This window comes from Diachasma alloeum, unplaced genomic scaffold, assembly GCF_001412515.2.
Source record: "Diachasma alloeum isolate Michigan unplaced genomic scaffold, Dall2.0 Dall_scaffold_00855, whole genome shotgun sequence".
Taxonomy (NCBI): domain Eukaryota; kingdom Metazoa; phylum Arthropoda; class Insecta; order Hymenoptera; family Braconidae; genus Diachasma; species Diachasma alloeum.
Genome location: NW_021680976.1, coordinates 15,281 through 35,649, shown reverse-complemented (window position 1 = coordinate 35,649; position 20,369 = coordinate 15,281). Strand labels below are relative to the sequence as shown.

The 20,369-nt window shown below is 39.0% G+C and overlaps 1 protein-coding gene across 1 annotated transcript; it reads right to left on the bottom strand.

Moving 5' to 3' along the window:
• Positions 1-17,151: 17,151 nt before the first annotated feature.
• Positions 17,152-18,266, bottom strand: LOC107044963. Its single transcript, XM_015267044.1, has 2 exons — positions 17,438-18,266; positions 17,152-17,354 (listed from the first exon to the last, which is right to left on the bottom strand). The coding sequence occupies exons 1-2, from the start codon at positions 18,264-18,266 to the stop codon at positions 17,152-17,154; spliced, it is 1,032 nt and encodes a 343-aa protein (XP_015122530.1).
• Positions 18,267-20,369: the final 2,103 nt, after the last annotated feature.

The window sequence follows — 20,369 nt, the reverse complement described above, 5'->3', positions numbered from 1 at the left end:
TTTGGGGTCTTAATTAATCGGTTTTCAATGTTCCTTCGCGCTCGAATCTTAGCATTGAGTAATTGGGGCTTGCTGAGTGTGCCATTTCATCACTTTTGAACTCGATTCCAGTGCCTTTGGAATTTTTAATTGAGTTCAAGTGATGAAATGTACTCAATTTAGTTTACAATTGTGGGTTTGGTTCTTAATTACATAAGTTATAATATAACTTATAGTTATGATCCTACATAAAATTTATTCTAGTCTTAAATTTCTAGCATAAAATTTTTGGACATTACACCGTTTATGGGGCCGCAAAAATCCACACTCATCTGAGGGAAAGTCTCTACACCCTGTTGAAGTGACTGTATGGGCAGCTATTTCAATCAAAACAATACACTTAGAATTCATAGAAGGTACCATTATAGGCAACAGTTTTCGAGAAATGCTACAAACTAAATTTTTCCCTTTGGCTAAAAGAAGAGGATTGGTTAAGAACTATTATTTTATGGAAAATGGTGCTACGCCGCATGGAACAAAGGACTTATTTGAAGCTATTTATGAAGTGTAATGTGATCGCTTCATCGGATTAGGATAACCCAAGTTTGCGCATGGAGGTATGGAATGGCCACGTTACTCACGCGATTTTAACCCGTGTGACTTCTTCTTACGGGACTTCCTGAAAGGTGATGTTTATGCGTAAAAACCCAAGACCAAAGATGATTTGATCTTGGGTTTTTCCTCAGATTGAACAAGTTTTTCAAAGTTTCCGAAAACGGCTTGATTATTGTATAAATTCGATTGGATATAACTTTGAAAATATTTACCATTAATAGTTACCTCCTGGCTCAATTTGTCAATTTTTTTCAAATCTCAATAAGTATCTAATAGAAGTGACTGATTCAACTGAAACTAATTCCAAATCAAAATGACATCTTTACTCAATTCATATGTATTTTTCTTTTTTTTTCCTGACACTCATTTCAAAGTTATAAACGATTAGTTTAGGCAACTTCCTAATTGTCAACCTGTAAAATAGGTCCACGCGAACCAACACCTTCCATCGAGCGAGCCGAGGCTTGTCCTTTTCAGGACATATTGTTGGAGAAGCCCAACTCCCACGGCGGCGTTCCCAGGTGGCGAATAGGGGAGGTCTTTATGGATTAGCTTGGTGATCTATTGGATCGGAGCCAATAATACGGCTCCCGCGGACCAAAAGATGACGTGCAGGGTGCGCTTCTTATAACAGCCCCCTATAAAATGAAAAGGACATGGCTCCCTTTAGCAGCCTAAACAAATATGATAGGTACACCTAAAGATAAAGCGACTTCGGTGCAGGGATTCGGATGCCCACTACTGGCGTCCGGCGGCGGTAGTATAGATCCCGCGGCGGTGTCGGCAAGCCACTGTACTTTTGCTGTAAAGGTGGACTCGTTGGCCTCACAAGGAACACTACGCAGGTGTCCCCCTCCGATTTCGATGAAACGTAAATCGAGATACGCGGGAGCGTATCGGGCCAAGTCCACGAAATCACCAAGAGCGACCAAGTATCTATACACCACACAACTTCCCCCTCCACAACCACCAATCTATTTTTTTTTAATAATCAATTCACGCGATCATTTAGATAAAAACTGGCCTTAGTTACATTATATAAATCGCGTATCAGCTTTCCACTGATGCAATTATCGGTTGAATTAGTTGAATATTAACAAAGATAGCCACATAGCAACGAGCTATTATGCACATTTTTCGGGTTTCGATTATTATCCATCTGTCTAGGGCATACATTTCTCTTATGAAGTTGGTAATTCTCACTAGATCTTACCTCACTATATCCTCAACTATCTGTAACTAGATCTCAGGTAGTAGGGGTTGACCTCCAGGTACTTAGCCGACATAGGGCACTAATTAAAAAAACGACCTTATGTACTCGATTGTACGTCGTTAGGACATGATTGTACAGTGAAAATATTTGTTTGTACATTCACCAATTAATTTTTAAAAATTAATCAAATTTTGACATGATGCTGGCCGACAAAAATTGTAAATTGTTCGATCAACCCCAATTAAGGGTCCAATCGAAAGGAAATCGTTTGGAGATTCTAAATTTAATGACCCCATCGTTTGTAGAATCATTTATAATTAAAAATTATACTGAAATGTTCAATTACCATTTATCCTTATTTCCATAGGATACGGACAGTCTCTGCATTACCGACATTAGTATTCAAAAAGTGTTTGTATGTGTGTTTACAATATTTTTATACAAAAGTTTCTCATGTTAAATAACATTGAAGGGAATTATATCAATTTATATTGGAAGTTAATCATTTCATTTGTGCCCTTCTAGCCATTGGAAATATGTTCAAACGTAGTGTTACATNACCGCCAAGTCGTTTGATTGTAGATTTCGAACCGGGGATTCTACTTTTTTGAAAATAAAATGAAATGAGCCAAGTGAGAAAAAATCAGTAGAAGCAAAATAAAGTACTTGGCGCGGAGTTTTCCATCAAGTAGCCTGTCCCTTATCAATCTAATTTCAATCTCCTGCCCCGCGCCAAGTACTTTATTTTGCTTCTACTGATTTTTTCTCACTTGGCTCATTTCATTTTATTTTCAAAAAAGTAGTATCCCCGGTTCGAAATCTACAATCAAACGACTTGGCGGTTTTTTTCAAAAAAATATATTTTTTTTGGTTTTTTGTCATATGTTATACGGGACCCAAAACTAAGGGACACGTATTTTTTTTTAGCTGCCCATATTGGGTTTTAGGGAATGAAAGGGCTCTCTGAAGTTGACCACCTCTCGGGGTCATTTTTCGATTGCACATATAAGGAAGATTTTCGAACAACTCTTTCGCAGTGTATCATGAAGGTCACAAGGAATGATGAAAATGCGAATTAGAACCGTCTCCGGGGGGTGAAATATGGAGGGTAAACTACCCTTGTGAAAATTCATTTTTCTCATAGAAATAAAACTTTTGATGGAAATCCCATGGGATAAATTCAATTTGAAAAAGTAGAAAAAAATACAGAATACCTGTTTTGATTTTTGTTTCAATCGAAATTTAAAACTTAAAAAAATAGATTTTTCGTGAATTGCGAAATTTCAAACTTTTTCCTGTACAAAACGAAGCTTAAGGCTGATGATGAGGAAAACCATTGGGACAGGATCCAGGAGTGATGTCGGGGAGGTTAACTACCGTTTGGAGGGAGGGGGGATTTTTTTTAATAGGGGAGAAAAAATATCGATGAGAATTTTACGAAACACATTCCGTTCGAAAGCATGAGACAATTTAAAGCACATATTTAGGATTTTTTCCGCGAATTAGAATTTTAAGGTACGAAACATCCATTGTTTGAAAAATTATGGGTTTTAAATTAATTGTTATAATAGACTGATCTTACACGGCATGATAAGTGAAACAATTGAAATAGTCTTCGGGAGTGAAACTTGAGGGCTTAACAATCCTCATGGTATTTTATCGAATCGAACGGACCAACCTCATTCATTCTCGAAAGAAATCAGTAATGACCATGAATTTAAAAAATTTTACCGAAGGCCAGAGTAGAGATTCCATTAAATGGCTTCCATTTCCAATTTGAAAAAAATTAGATATGATGAAATATTTTGACGAATTCAAATTTTCATCTGTATATAAACGTGGATGGATGGTACAAAGAAGAGCCGATGATTTTGTATAGTGAATAAGGGATCGATGATAAAATGTATTTCGGTTGCTCTTATCGCTTCGATGTGATATCGTTTTCAATGAGACGTAAATGGCGACATATGACAATACCATTCTGTTTGATAATGTAGAACTACAATTGAAGAATATTCGGGAGTTGTAAACATATGGGTGCAAATGGCTCATTTGTTATCTGAGGATGAAATTACTCTGATCAATATAACTTATACGATATCAATGTTTTTCATTTCCATCCCTCTTGTGAATTACAATCAGTCTATGAAGATACATCGAAGAGAAAAGTAGTTTTTCGGTAAGTGTCGTGATCTATATTTGTTCTATCATGAAAGTTAATCCGATCAACGTTATCCGACTTCTGATGGCAACATTTGAATTTCTCAATCTTGCTGAAACACCCGTGAACAACGAGGAACGTGAATTAGCAGACACGTTCGAAAGGATATTGATTCAATCAATGGAGGAATATAATGGAGTTGAAATGATCGAAGAAANGGAGGAATATAATGGAGTTGAAATAATCGAAGAAACATCCCTGGATTTTCAAGAGCCTTATAAAGATATCGAAATGATAGCGGTCGAGGATAAAGAATTTCAACCATATATAGAAGAATCACCTGGCAGTTGTTCGCAGGATGAGGAACCTGTAGATTTCGAATATAAAAAGAATACCGTTGACTTCTGGAGAAGTGGAAAAAAGAAGAAGAATCTCTCTATAGAAACTGTTTCCCATCGATTCAGGAAGGTGAAATCGCGTAGACAGTTACGACGCTGGGCGAATCAAATCAATAAAGGAGGGACATACATGGAGAAGTTGAAACGCATTTCGGAGTACACATCAAAGAATATGAAGAATGCTATCGATGCAGATTTGATCGTCCACGATACTGACCTCCGAAGGTGGGCACTGCAAACCCGGAAGGAAATCGGCTTCGAAGATGTTCGCTTTACAGCTTCGTCCAAGTGGTTGCATTATTTCAAACGAGCACACCGCATAACATCCCAGAAGATTAACAAATTCATCACCAGAAAAACATTAGAGGCTCAGGAAGAGTTACAAAAAGAAGCGGACGAATTCCTACTGAAAGTTCGGTCTTATTGGGATACGTATGGCCCAGAAAACATTTATAATACTGATCAAAGTGGCTTCCAATTGGAAATTCATTCAGGGCGAACGTTAGCTGAAGAAGGTACTAAACAAGTAGCGTGCATCGTACAATCGATAACTACACATAGTTATACATTACAACCTTTGATTTCTGCTGATGGAAAATTACTTTCACCTCTCTTCCTGGTTTTGAATGAACCTTCTGGTACTTTCGGTCCAATAGTGGAGCAAAATCTCTTCAAACCTGCGAATGTGTTCATCACCGCTTCAAAATCGGGAAAACTCACTTCACGTATGACAATATTTAAGAACTAACAAACATGATATGTTCTATACAATAATTAGGATTATCATCTAGTACTCGATTTTTCAGAGCATTTCAAAACCTGGTTGAAGGAAGTCTTGTTCCCAAACGTGGGTCCTAGATGTCTACTGTTAATCGATTCCTGGAGCGGACACTGTCCTCAAGTCGTGAAAGAAATTACTACGCCGGATAAAGAATTATTAACTATGTTGATACGAAAGGGGACTACTGGAAAAATTCAACCCCTTGACGTATATGGTTTTAGGATATGGAAGAATTATGTTCGTCATTTTTCGGATAGTGTCGTCCTAATGGACTATGATATTAATTTACATTTGCGGAACAATATCATAAAGTTACAGTCTTTACTTCATAATTAATTATCATCACCACGGTATCAAAATTTATTTCGTTATGCTTGGTTTCAGAGTGGTTACATTTCTAAAAAACCAGATGAATTCGAAAATTCTATCGATTTTGCATTCGGGCAATCATCTCATCCGCACTTTGTAATTGAACGCTGTTCCAATATTGCAGTAGTCAGATGCTCATGGTGCAAAAAATCACTTTGTTTGCTGCATTTTTTTGAAGAACATCATTTTTGTACGCATTACGTCCCCTAATACTATCTATACTGTAGATTGATCCCAACAGAAAGTATGCTGATTGAGAACATAATACTAGAAGGAATAAATGGTCTGAGCTTCTATAATAATATCAATGTATATTCTGAATTCCATCATTTGGGGATTACTACCATCATTGTTTCCTTTCCATATCGGATCTTCATTCAATCCTTACCATTTAGTTCGGACTATGGTACTGTGATACAAGTAGACGGATAATTAAAAGGTTGTAATTCATATATAACTAGCAATGGACATTTTCATGGGTTCAAATTTCGATATTTCTTATTATTCTTTACTCTTTCAAATGAATTCTGTTCACTAATATAATTAAAAGTAACTCCCAGAAAGGTTATTTAGCCTCCAAGTGTTACTTCCAGAGACTCATCACTCATCTCTTTTATTTACCAAAAAATCGAAGACTTGTATATAATAAAAAAAAAGTATTTTACTTTCAATTTGAATTTGGGGAGAAGAATCGCACGATGTGCTTTGAATTGTCTCATCCTTTCGAACGAAATGTGTTTCGTAAAATTCTCATCGATATTTTTTCTCCCGTATTAAAAAAATTCCCCCCCCCCCCAAGAGTAGTTAACCTCCCCGACATCACTCCTGGATCCTGTCCCAATGGTTTCCCTCATCATTAGCCGTAAGCTTCGTTTTGTACAGGAAAAAGTTTGAAATTTCACAATTTACAAAAAATCGATCTTCTAAGTTTTAAATTTCGATTTAAAAAAAAAACGAAACAGGTATTCTATATTTTTTTCTACTTTTTCAAATGGAATTTATCCGATGGAATTTCCATCAAAAGTTTTTTTTCTATGAGAAAAATAAATTTTCACAGGGGCAGTTTACCCTCCATATTTCACCCTCCGAAGACGGTTCTAATTCGCATTTTCATCATTCCTTGTGACCTTCATGATACACTGCGAAAGAGTTATTCAAAAAGCTTCCTTATGTGTGCAATCGAAAAATGACCCCGAGAGGTGGTCAACTTCAGAGAGCAGTTTCACCCCCTAAACCCCAATATGGGCAGCTACAAAAAATACGTGTCCCTTAGGTTTGGGGCCCCTATAACATATTTAAGTTTCATTAAAATCGGAGGGGAACACCTGCGTAGTGTTCCTTGTCAGATGGTACAACGAGGGATGGGCCTCATGCCCACACAAAGGTGGACACCTTGGCCTCAAATGCTATAAATGGAGGAGGGTCACAGACATAACAAGAGCAGGATTGTTTGATAGCATTCAAACGTTTGGGTAGGCTCATCGTGACTTTACAGGAGTTCGTTCAGCCCAAGCACAATATCCACAAGGAGATCAAATCCAAAGTGATTTCCGTTTGCAATGCCTTCAGAAGACTCAAAGATCTGGAGGGGGCACGTGCTGAAGTCCAATGCCCAGTGGATGAGGTAGGACAAGTGATAACGATACCATTAATGTCGCGCGCACGGTTTGACTCGGAGACTACGACGAAAAATTCGGAGACGGAGGACTCGAACATCGGGAAGGGGAACCTAGAAATTCGCACAGGACTACGGAGAAAACGGTCGAGAGGCTAGCCTGAGACTGATGGTGAAAATCCGAAGAAATGGAAGCAGCAGTTACCAGCAAAGCAGGGAGTGACACCTATCAAGCCACCTGCTAAGCCGGAATGGAAGCTCGTGGAGGGCAAGAAGGAGAAAAAGGAGCGAACTGAGGAGCCCCCACTAGAGTCGCTCCCCAAAGAAGGGAAAAAAAAGAAGTTTCTATTGAAATCAGCGCGAAGGCCAAGAGTTGATGCGTTGATTATACGTCCCAAACATAAGAAGAAATACTCGGATATCTTACCCTGGTTAAAGAAGGATGTTATTCTGGAGCAGGTTGACTGCGTCGATAGGATTCGCCAAACGACAACGGGAGATTTGCTGCTCATCTTGAGCAAGAAGAGCCCGGACAAGCCCCTCAGCTACATACAGCTATCGCCAGTCTTCTCGGAGATGAGGCGGAGATGCTCAGCAAGGGGCCACAGGAAGACCTCGACATCAAAGATCTTGAAAAGACCACCTCCAAGGTGGAGGTCATCGAAACCATAACAGCAACGGCTGGGGAGGAGCATGAGATCACATCAAATGCTGTCAAGTCCGTCCATAGGACATATGGAGAAACCCAGACTGTCTCAGTAAGACTCACAGCTACGGCAGCGAAAAAGATGATGGAAGAACATGGGAAAATAAAAAGGCAGTGGCTATTCATACTCCTGCGTGAATCCCTCCGGTACACTCCGTACACTCCATATACTCCATGGGGTTTCCTGAGTAACTCACGCAGGCACGGTGTAGTTCATTGGGCATGTATAGATAGTGCAGTGAGTGAGGCTGTCGACTGGGTATTTAAATACATGTGGGGCATTCCATGTCAATTCGACCGGTTTAAACCCTGATCATCTCAGATTCGTTTCATTTTTTTTTCTTGATTCTTCTCGATGAAAAATCCACCCTAATTTTTTTTCAGATTTTTCAATCAATTTCTTAATTTTGTATCAATTTTTGAAGTAGATCAACGAAAGCCTCATTTGAAAAATCTGAAAAAATTTACAAAAATTTTATGCTACCGAAAAGTTGTTTCAAGCGATTTTTTACAGTGGAAATAGAAATAGTACGCCCTACGCTGACCCTATTTCTGTATGCGCTAGGAAAATAATTACATTTTATCTATGGACTTTAAGTTAACAGAAGTGCTGAATCCGAATCCAATGTCGATTTTTACAAGTAGTGGTTAGGTCTATTTATTTATAACATTTCAATTGTTTAATCGATCATATCATGGAAACGGTTGAAGATAGAGAAAAAAATTTTCAAACAAAAGATGTTTCTTATGTTTAAATACATATTTTTTACCGTATAACTTTTTCTCCTAACTGCGATAGATAAAGCGTTATTATGGATGGAAGGGAAGTGGGCAGCACGTTAACACTTGCGCGCATGTTGGGGCGCTCCGATGCGTTTATTGACAAACTCGATCGAGGTAGAGGAGAATTGAATTCCGCAGGATAAAATTCATATATTTTTCCATATATACAAATTTTTTGTCATTGAGCACAGTGAATACCGCAAATCTATTTCCATAGACTTATTAATCTTAGTTTCTTGAAGGACAGATTTGAACTTCAGCTCTTACTCATTAAAATCGCAGAAGATGGAGAAAAAATTCCATGGAGATTCGCCGAAATCAACATTTTAGGGCTTACTTCGATTTGATTATTGACTTGTCTCGATATTCATCAACTATTCAATTCCTTCCTGGGCGATTCCACGTGAATCTGGGAGTTGATAAAAATCGATGACACTGATTTTGCGCACTGGGAATCAGAGGTGATAGGAATTTTTTTTACAACCGACAAAACGCAAAATTTTAAAAACATCATAACTCATTCAACAAATTTTTTTTTGGACTGAAATTTCAACGGAAGCCGTATCTCATGATTTAAAATTGAGAATAAAATCATGAACAAAATCGGAATTCAATTTCTAGAAATAACTAGTATTTGCACGGAAAATTATAATCTGAGAATAATAAGTATTTTTTTGAATCAATGCAGCTATTACAAGATTAATATCCATATTCACTCTGAAATATGCCGTAAAATACTTTGTTGGTAATATCAAATTTTTGTAATTTTTTTCAAATTTACCAGTAGGGGCCTTTGTCAATCAACTTAGAAAATTCATAAAAAATTGACGGATCAAATGGCAAATCATCAATTATATGTCAAATTCAATGGTGAACATTTTTCGTTTGAACCATTCTTCTCGGTAGAGTTTGCCAATAAATGCATCGGAGCGCCCCACCATCCGCACAAATGTTAACGTGCTGCCCACTTCCCTCCAATTCATGATAACTCTTTATCTATCGCAGTTAGGAGAAAAAATTATACAATAAAAAATGTGCACTTTTATATAGCACACATCTTTTGTTTGAAATTTTTTTCTCTATCTGTAACCGTTTCCATGATATCATCGATGAAACAATTAAAATGTTAGAAATAAATAGACCTGACCACAACTTGTAAAAATCGATATCGGATTCAGCACTTCCGTTAACGTAAATTTCATACATAAAATGTAATTTTTTTCCTAGCGCATCCACAAATAGGATTATCGTACGGCGTACTATCTCTATTTCCACTCTAAAAAATAGCTTGAAACAACTTTTTGGTAGCATAAAATTTCGTGAATTTTTTCAGATTTTCAAAATGGAGCTTTCGGTAATCCACTCCAAAAATTGATAAAAAATTGAACAATTGATTAAAAAAATCTAAAAAAACATCAGGGTGGATTTTTCATCGAGTAGAATTATGAATAAAAAATGAAAAGAATCTGAGATGGTCAGGGTTTAAACCAGTCGAATTGACATAGAATGCCCCATTGTAAGCGAAGCCGAAAAATTAAAATCGATAATACATATATACTTGTATTTGAATAGAAAGGAGTCAGTCGTTCACGCGCTGTCTACCAGTGACCACTGTACAGCCAATTTAATATTTTAAATTGAGTGAAACAAAATAAACTACTTTCGACTCTTCTACCCTAAAATTATTATGAACTTATTCTTTAGAAGTCTTAGACCCTTACAATATTTCAGAAGTGGGATAAGAGAAAATTAGTGAAGAAATTAGTGAAAATTAGAATGTGGTATCGGCTGATAGCGTCGGTCAATATTTTCGGAACAGAATTTAGTCATTTTGAACGACTAAATGTGACACCCTTATGAAACGATACAGTTGCTGTCTTGACGCTGAAGGCGCAAGGTATGTTAAAGTCTACGTGATTTGATTAGAAACAGAGTTTGAATTATTACGTTGTGACAGTGTCAGTATTTATGACTTTATGTTATGTTAGTGACTTTATATTATGACTTTATGTTGGTGAATCTAGAGCTGTTAATTAGTGAAAATGGATCCGAGTCAGCTAACGGTACGCAAACTAAAGGCAGAGTTAAGAAGACGGGAGTTGTCTACGAACGGATCGAAGAATGAATTAATTGTAAGACTAGATGTGAGTGATCCGACGAGAGCTTGGGTTAACATTTGTGATTATAACGAAGGACCGCTCATGGATCCTGAGGATGGAGCTCTCGCAAATGATGGTCAAGGTGATAATCAGTTAGACCGTGTTAGACATATTGAAATGGAATACTTAAAACGTGAGAATGATTTATTGAGACGTGAATTAGAGCTTGCTGAACGAGAAAATCAATTATTTCGGCAACAACAGCCCGACAGATTCGCTGAAAATGTAAACACTCAGCAAACGGAAAATATTAACTCAATGTTAGAATTAATCGGATATTTTTATGGGTCTGCTGGAATGTTTCAACGTTGGGAGCAGCAGTTGAGACTTTTGTGTGTTACGTACAAATTCGACGATGATCGTGCAAAGTTTACTCCTTAGCAACAAGCTTAAAGGAAAAGCAAAAGAGTGGTTTCAGACCGAAACAACAATCAATATGAGTTCGGATGAAATTCTAAATGGATTAAAGCAAATGTATGATCATCGGCCGACACGAGTTGTCCTTCGTGAGAAATTTGAATCGAGAGTGTGGAAATTAACAGAGACGTTTGCCGATTATTTTCATGCGAAGGTTGTGTTATCTAAAGACGTGCCTATTGAGGAGGATGAGATAGTGGATTATATCATTGATGGCATTCCAAGTTCTCGACTTCAGGATTTAGCTCGCATGAAAGAATTCCAAAATAAAGAGGAAATGGTCCGTGTATTTGAGAAAATTATAATGAAGAATGATATCAAGACCCAAACAAAAACAGACGGGCAAAGCATTTGTAAATTCGGTTCGAAGACAAACACCAACACACACACTGTCACTGTCAAGACAGAGAAGAAAGAAGGTGGTAAAACTGAAACTAAAAGGACAGAGGAAAATAAACAATACAGGTGTTACAATTGTAACAGTCTCGGACATTATTCGACCGATTGTAAAAAACCAAAACGAGAGAAGGGCTCTTGTTATGAATGTGGTTCAATGAACCATCTTGTGGGTAATTGCCCACAGAAAGCTACGAAGACTCAAGTGACAGTTGTTTCCGGAGACGACATTGATGAGTATGAGCATCAGGTGACAGTTATCGGTGGAGTGCCAGATGAAGATATAACATTCCTTAGAGACGTTGAGTATGAGTTAGATATTGACGATTCCCAATTTAAATTACAATTGCTGACATTATTGGATACAGGTAGTAAAATTAGTTTTATCAAACAAAGTTTTGTTCCAACCGAGGCAATTAAGGTTGTGTCTTATTATTGCAAACGTTTTTCGGGAATTAATCAATCACAATTAGTTGTTAACGGTTTCATTAATATGAAAATTAGTATGGATAATGAAATTAAGAGTGGATTAATTGTATTGGTCGTTCCTGATTCGACAATGAAATTACCAGTTGTTTTGGGTCGGGATGTATTGAAGGAATTCGGCTTGATTTTAATGAATCCTTTTAAGCTAGCTGTCAACGATATTATGAACGTTGATATCGATGATGAAGAAAACAATTGTGATTCACTAAATATTAATCCGGATTTATCGATAAGACTCAAAACAGCGGTGAAAGAATTGTTTGATGAAGAGTATGTTAAAGCAGTAAAACCTGATTCACCCAAAGTTGATATGGAGTTGCATTTAGAAATGGAAGATATAAAACCGTTCAATTACAGTCCGCGACGATTGTCATTTCACAAAAAAGAAAATTTACGTAAAATGGTAGAAGATTTCCAAAGTAAACAAATCATTCGCCCTAGCAATTCTGAGTATGTGTCACCTATTATTATTATGAAGAAGAAGAATGGCGAGGTTGTGTATGGATTACAGACATATAAACAAGGCCATCGCGAAGAATAATTATCCTTTGCCATTAATTGAAGACCAAATTGATTTGTTACGTGATAAAAAATATTTTAGTACGTTCGATTTGAAAAATGATTTCTTTCACATTAGAATGGCAAAGGATTCAATTAAATATACCGCATTTACCACACCTCTTGGTGTATTTGAATATCAGCGAATGCCATTCGGGCTTAAAGTAGGTCCTCCACGATTCCAACGATTTATTAATGAAGCTTTAGATGAATTGATTAGATCGGGTGATGTGGTAGTGTACATGGATGATGTATTAGTTGCAACCAAAACTATTGAAGAGCATATGAGCATTCTGAAACGGTTATTTAAATTGTTGAATGAGAATTTACTGGAGCTCCGTATTGACAAATGCAAGTTATTGTATACCAAAGTTGAGTTTCTGGGATATGTAATAACTGAGGAAGGTGTTAGACCTAATCCAGCTGGCGTGGCAGCAATTCAAGAGTTTCCCGTGCTTCACGATGGTAGAGGTATACAACGATTTTTAGGCATGACTTCGTATTTTAGAAAATTTATCGAGGGTTTCTCTGTTTTATCAAGACTACTTTATAACCTTATTCGCAAAAATGTAGAATTCAAGTTTGGTAATGACGAGATGAATGCGTTCGAAGTACTGAAACAGAAACTAATCGAGGCACCGTTGCTCAGTATTTATAATCCACGAGATGAGACTGAACTTCATACCGATGCGAGCAAAAATGGGTTTGGGGCTGTATTGCTCCAAAAGAAGAGTGATTTGAAATTCCATCAAGTTTTTTATTTTTCAAAAGCAACAACTGGGCCTGAGAGTCTTCTACACAGTTTTGAATTAGAAACTCTTGCCATTATTTATGCGTTGAGGCGTTTTCGCGTTTATTTGCAAGGAATTCATTTTAAAATTGTCACAGATTGTGCCGCTCTTAAAATGACCTTAGAGAAGAAACAAGTATGTCCGCGTATTGAAAAATGGGCAATTGAGATAATGCATTATGACTACGAGACTGAACATCGAGCTGGAACGAAAATGCAACATGTAGATGCTCTCAGTCGCACCAATAATATATTAGTCCTTGAAGATAACCTCTTCGAACTCAATTTAGCAATCTGTCAGAATAAAGAGAAAAAGATTTTGGAAATTCGAGAAAAACTAGAAAAATCCGAAGATCAAATGTTTGAAATGAGAAACGGTTTAGTTTATCGGAAGAAGGATTCAGGTTTGCTCTTTTACGTGCCAGAGAAAATGGAAAATCAAAATTTGAAGAAGTATCATGATGAGTTAGGACATTTTAGTGTACAGAAAACCTGTGGAGCAATTCGACGAAATTATTGGTTTCCCAATATGAGAGATAAAGTTAAAATTTACATTGACAATTGCTTAAAATATATCTCATTTTCTCCAAACACGGGCAAACGTGAAGGTTTCTTGCATTCTATACCGAAGGGAGTGGTCCCTTTTCAGACAATACATATTGATCACCTAGGGCCAATGGAAAAATAAAGACTTGTTAAGAAACATGTACTTGTTGTTATCGATGCATTCAGTCGCACCAATAATATATTAGTCCTTGAAGATAACCTCTTCGAATTCAATTTAGCAATCTGTCAGAATAAAGAGAAAACGATTTTGGAAATTCGAGAAAAACTAGAAAAATCAGAAGATCAAATGTTTGAAATGAGAAACGGTTTAGTTTATCGGAAGAAGGATTCAGGTTTGCTCTTTTACGTGCCAGAGAAAATGGAAAATCAAAATTTGAAGAAGTATCATGATGAGTTAGGACATTTTAGTGTACAGAAAACCTGTGGAGCAATTCGACGAAATTATTGGTTTCCCAATATGAGAGATAAAGTTAAAATTTACATTGACAATTGCTTAAAATATATCTCATTTTCTCCAAACACGGGCAAACGTGAAGGTTTCTTGCATTCTATACCGAAGGGAGTGGTCCCTTTTCAGACAATACATATTGATCACCTAGGGCCAATGGAAAAATAAAGACTTGTTAAGAAACATGTACTTGTTGTTATCGATGCATTCAGTCGCACCAATAATATATTAGTCCTTGAAGATAACCTCTTCGAATTCAATTTAGCAATCTGTCAGAATAAAGAGAAAACGATTTTGGAAATTCGAGAAAAACTAGAAAAATCAGAAGATCAAATGTTTGAAATGAGAAACGGTTTAGTTTATCGGAAGAAGGATTCAGGTTTGCTCTTTTACGTGCCAGAGAAAATGGAAAATCAAAATTTGAAGAAGTATCATGATGAGTTAGGACATTTTAGTGTACAGAAAACCTGTGGAGCAATTCGACGAAATTATTGGTTTCTCAATATGAGAGATAAAGTTAAAATTTACATTGACAATTGCTTAAAATGTATCTCATTTTCTCCAAACACGGGCAAACGTGAAGGTTTCTTGCATTCTATACCGAAGGGAGTGGTCCCTTTTCAGACAATACATATTGATCACCTAGGGCCAATGGAAAAATAAAGACTTGTTAAGAAACATGTACTTGTTGTTATCGATGCATTCAGTCGCACCAATAATATATTAGTCCTTGAAGATAACCTCTTCGAATTCAATTTAGCAATCTGTCAGAATAAAGAGAAAACGATTTTGGAAATTCGAGAAAAACTAGAAAAATCAGAAGATCAAATGTTTGAAATGAGAAACGGTTTAGTTTATCGGAAGAAGGATTCAGGTTTGCTCTTTTACGTGCCAGAGAAAATGGAAAATCAAAATTTGAAGAAGTATCATGATGAGTTAGGACATTTTAGTGTACAGAAAACCTGTGGAGCAATTCGACGAAATTATTGGTTTCTCAATATGAGAGATAAAGTTAAAATTTACATTGACAATTGCTTAAAATGTATCTCATTTTCTCCAAACACGGGCAAACGTGAAGGTTTCTTGCATTCTATACCGAAGGGAGTGGTCCCTTTTCAGACAATACATATTGATCACCTAGGGCCAATGGAAAAATAAAGACTTGTTAAGAAACATGTACTTGTTGTTATCGATGCATTCACCAAATTTGTGAAATTGTACGCGGTTAAGTCTACCTCGTCCAAGGAGATAATTGATTGTATGATCGATTATTTCACACATAACAGCCGTCCAACTACAATAGTTTCTGATCGCGGCTCTAGTTTCACATCCGCTGAGTTTAAGGATTTTTTGTCAGAAAATAATGTTCGTCATGTTCTCATTGCAACTAGTTCACCCAAGGCAAATGGACAGGTCGAGAGGATAAACCGAGTCCTCTCACCAATTGTTGCGAAAACTATTGATATTAATAATGGAAAGTACTGGTATAAGGTCCTTAGTGAGGCTGAGTACGCCATCAATAACACTGTAAATAAGAGCACTGGTGAGACATCTAGTCGGTTATTATTTGGTGTAAATCAGAAAGGGAGAAGTGTGGATGAAGTATGCGATTATTTAAAGGAGAAGTACAACTCAGAGGAACGTGATCTTGAGTCTATTCGTAAAAAGGCATCTAACGAGGTTGTTAAACATCAAATTTATAATGAAAAACATCATAACAAGAGTGCTAAAAAGGCTCGAAAATATAAAGTAGGTGATTATGTGATGGTGAAGAATTTTGAGAGCACGCCAGGTTCCCCAAAGAAATTGATCCCAAGGACAAAAGGTCCTTACGAGATTGTTAGAGTACTGAGGAACGACAGATATGTATTAAAGGATGTAGAGAATTCTCAGATTACTCAGCGTGCGTACGAAGGTACATGGAAGGCTGGTAATCTTCGACCCTGGCTTAACGATAATGAATAATGCTCATAAAAGATTTTAATTGACTCGATTTACATTATATTTTGTCATGTATGTATTTTTATTTTACTTATATTTTGATTATGTATTCGTAATTTAACGTTGTGTTTTTTCTATTTGTCCGTGGGCGGACAACTTATCAGGAAAGGCCGAAATTGTAAGCCAAGCCGAAAAATTAAAATCGATAATACATATATACTTGTATTTGAATAGAAAGAAGTCAGTCGTTCACGCGCTATCTACCAGTGACCACTGTACAGCCAATTTAATATTTTAAATTGAGTGAAACAAAATAAACTACTTTCGACTGTTCTACTCTAAAATTATTATGAACTTATTATTTAGAAGTCTTAGACCCTTACACCATGTTCATTCAACAAGTCATACAGGTATACTGAGGTTTACGGTAACTTCAAATTCCTGAAAAATATAAGAGAACACGTGGAAAGAGAATATTTGACAATCCTCTATAGGTGATCAGGCAGGTAGAGGGGGAACATGACGTCGACTCACCAATGGTAAATGTATCGGCGAGGAAGAGAACGACGTCTATTGGACCGCGCTACATACCTCCCCTCTTGGATCAGTGGTTATACTTGGACCCTGAAAGTACATATAAAAAAGAGAGAAAAAAAATTTAGTAACAAAAAAAACAGAGAGGACAAGAGAAAAAACTATTGTGAGGCACAAACAAATGGTTGGGCATTTAAATTTTGCACTCGCTTTACATGTCTCGCTAGGTGAGTTGTCATCTTCCTCGTCTCTTCGGCAAGTTGAACGAGACTTTCTTGCGAGTTTCTCCGGAGCTCGATGAGCTTGCCGAAGTTGACGGAGCTGGTGCAGCTGAAGTACTGGTCGAAGGCTGAGGCTGCTGCTGAGGTTGCTGCTGCTGGTGCTGGCCATCTGGAGAAGGGCCCAGTACCTGATCCAGGTCTTCAGGAAGCACATAACCTGGTTTCAGGTAATCGATGTAAATGAGAACGCTCTCGTAGTTCCCGTAACAAGTTCCGGAATGAAAGAAGACGTTAAAATACTTCTCATGCCTGCTGACGATACGAAATGACCAGAATAAGGTGATTTGTAAGATTTACGGGCCTGATCATTCCGAATGAAGACATGAGAGCAGGTTGTCAAGTCCTTGAAGACAAACGTTGGCTTCGTTCCATGGTGTGATGTCGGCACTGACGCGAGACTATGAAGGGGATCCCGGAGGTTCTTAACCAGGGCTGGTGCAGGAGACTTATGGACAGCAGGAGCCAGAAATTCGCCAGGGAGACGAAGAGGCTCACTGTATGTTAGTTCCGCTGGTATTGCCTGCAGGTCCTCCTTCCAGGCGGAGCGAAGCCCAAGAAGAATGACGGGAACAGCGTCGAACCACTCGTCACCGTGGCAATGCAAGACTGCCTTCAGTTGTCGATGGAGGCGCTCCAGCAGGCCGTTCGCTTTAGGATGGTAGGGTGTCGTCATCAACCGGCGGTTGCCCAAGAGTTCAGAGAGCTTCTGGAAGGTGTCTGAGAAGAACTGACCTTCACGATCAGTGGTTATTCTCAGAGTTACTCCGAACCTCGAAACCCAATGGTAGAGAAGGGCGTGAGCAACGGTGTCTGGGCGGAAATCCCCCAAAGGCACTGCTTCTGGACACCTGGTGAAGCGATCCACGATCGTCAGACACCCTCTCGATGCAGGAAAAGAGATGAGGTCGACATGAATGTGCTCAAACCGGTGAGAAGGGACTTGAATGTCCCCCAGTGGTGTTGAGCAACGTCGAGAAACTTTGGCGCGTTGACACTCAAGACAAACAAGGCACTCAAGGTAAGTGCTTGGTCCACTCAGCACAGTACTTCTGCATCGAGGGCCAAACATATCGATCCGAGACGATCCACCAGGATCCCCTGATTCCTGGGTGATGAAGAGAATGCAGGGACTTGAAGACCTTCTTCCTCAGGTTCCCAGGAAGGTAAGGGCACACTGCTTTCGATGGCATGTCACAGAACAGTGCCGCGTTCAGTTCGGGGTAATAAACTCTCCGGAGTTGAAGGCCGCTGTTTTCGCGCCGTTGAAGAAGATTTTGCAGTTCTTCATCATCCTCCTGAACTGCTTACAGTTGTTCGGCAGTAACAACCATTGAGACCGCTTCAATACGTGAAAAAGTGTCAGCAACAATATTCTCGGCTCCAACAACATGACGGATATCCGCAGTAAACTGGCTGATGAAATCTTTTTTTTTACGGCCTTGGAGTCCCTTTTGGGGTCCCATTCGGCACTCTATACAACCCTATGCATGCGGCTGTGGATTCTACACTGTACCACATTCGCACTTCTATAGAACATAGACGTAGCATGGGGAAACCGCAGAAAACCCATGCCGGTACAAGCGGTTCTTCTATTAGGAACCTCCCGCTCGCCGGAGCCTTCCGTTGAAAAATTCGGTTCCACGGGGAATCCAACTCACAACCTTTCGCACACTAGACTTGCGTCGAATCCACTCGGCCACCGACGTCGGTACTGCTGATGAAATCTAACTTTCTGAACTGCTAGGGTGCCGCACGATCAGGGCTCTGCTTGAAGGCGTGTGTAAGAGGCAGGTGGTCAGTAAAGATCATCACGTGCCGACCTTCGAAGATGTGCCTGAAGAGCTTGACTGCCTCGTACGCAGCCTACTGTTCCCTGTCGTAGGTTGAGTGCTTGCGTGTCGATGGAGACAATTTCGGACTGAAAAAGGTAAGAGGCTGCCAGGCTCCTTGATGGCTTTGCTGGAGGACAGCTCCGCTGGCGTGATCGGACGCGTCTGAAAATACACTGCACTCTGCTCTGATGTCTGGGTACGAAAGCAGCGTAGCTCCTGCTAATGCTTGCTTGGCCTTGGTGCATGACTCTTCGCAGTCACCAGTCCACTGCATAGGGCTCGAGTTCTTCACCTCTGGACCTTGTAGACAATGAGTGAGAGGAGAGAGAATGTTGGCTGCGCCCTTAAAATATCGTCAATAAAATTCAATGGTGCCAAGGAATCTCTTGAGAGCCTTCACAGTTGCCGGTCCAGGAAACTCGAGGATGTCGTTCACGCGTTCCTGAGGAGGTTTCATGCCTTGGGCGCTGATCTGATGTCCGAGGAAAGGGACTTCTGCCTGCCCAAACCTTGACATCGTTTACAGTGAGGCCGCATTCTCGCAGTTTACTGAAAAATTGCCGGAGATGCTCGCGATTTTCAGCAGCGTCCTTGGAAAAAACCAGGATGTCATCGATGTAGGCGAACGTGAAAGGCAAATCACGAGTAACCTCGTCGATAAGGCGCTGGAACATTTGGGCAGCACTTCGGAGGCCGAAAGTCATGAATGGGAACTCGAAGAGATCAAAAGTTGTTATGATGGCCGCCTTCTGGATGTCCTCAGCAGCCACGGGCATCTGATTTAAGGCTTTCACCAGGTCAAAAATCGAGAAGATGGTGGTACCATGCAAATTGGCTGGAAAGTCCTCAAGGTAACGTATAGAATGCCTATCAGGAATTGTTCTAGCGTTGAGCGGACGATAGTCACCACAAGGCCGCAATTCTCCATTCTTCTTGGTACCCAGGTGAAGAGGAGTCGACCAAGAGCTATCTGAAGAACGACCAGTACCCAACTGCATCATTCTGTTGAATTCAGCTTGGGCAATCTTCATCTTTTCCGGGAGAAGATAACGAGCTCGACAGGAGACAGATGGACCTGTGGCTGTCTTGATGTGATGCAGCGTGATGCAAACTGGCCTTTATTTTTACATCAAGTCGAGTGATGTACGGGATATCTCTGAGAAGCTCAGTCCATTCCGAGATATCAGATGCCTGGGGTGACTTGATGGAGGAGCAGAAGATAACCTTCATCACACCTTTAACCTTGAGACCGGTCGACTGATCAATAAGGCAATGCTCCGTCAGATCTGGTACCAGGTGGAAATGGTTCAGAAAATCAGTACAGATAATCGGGTGAGAGA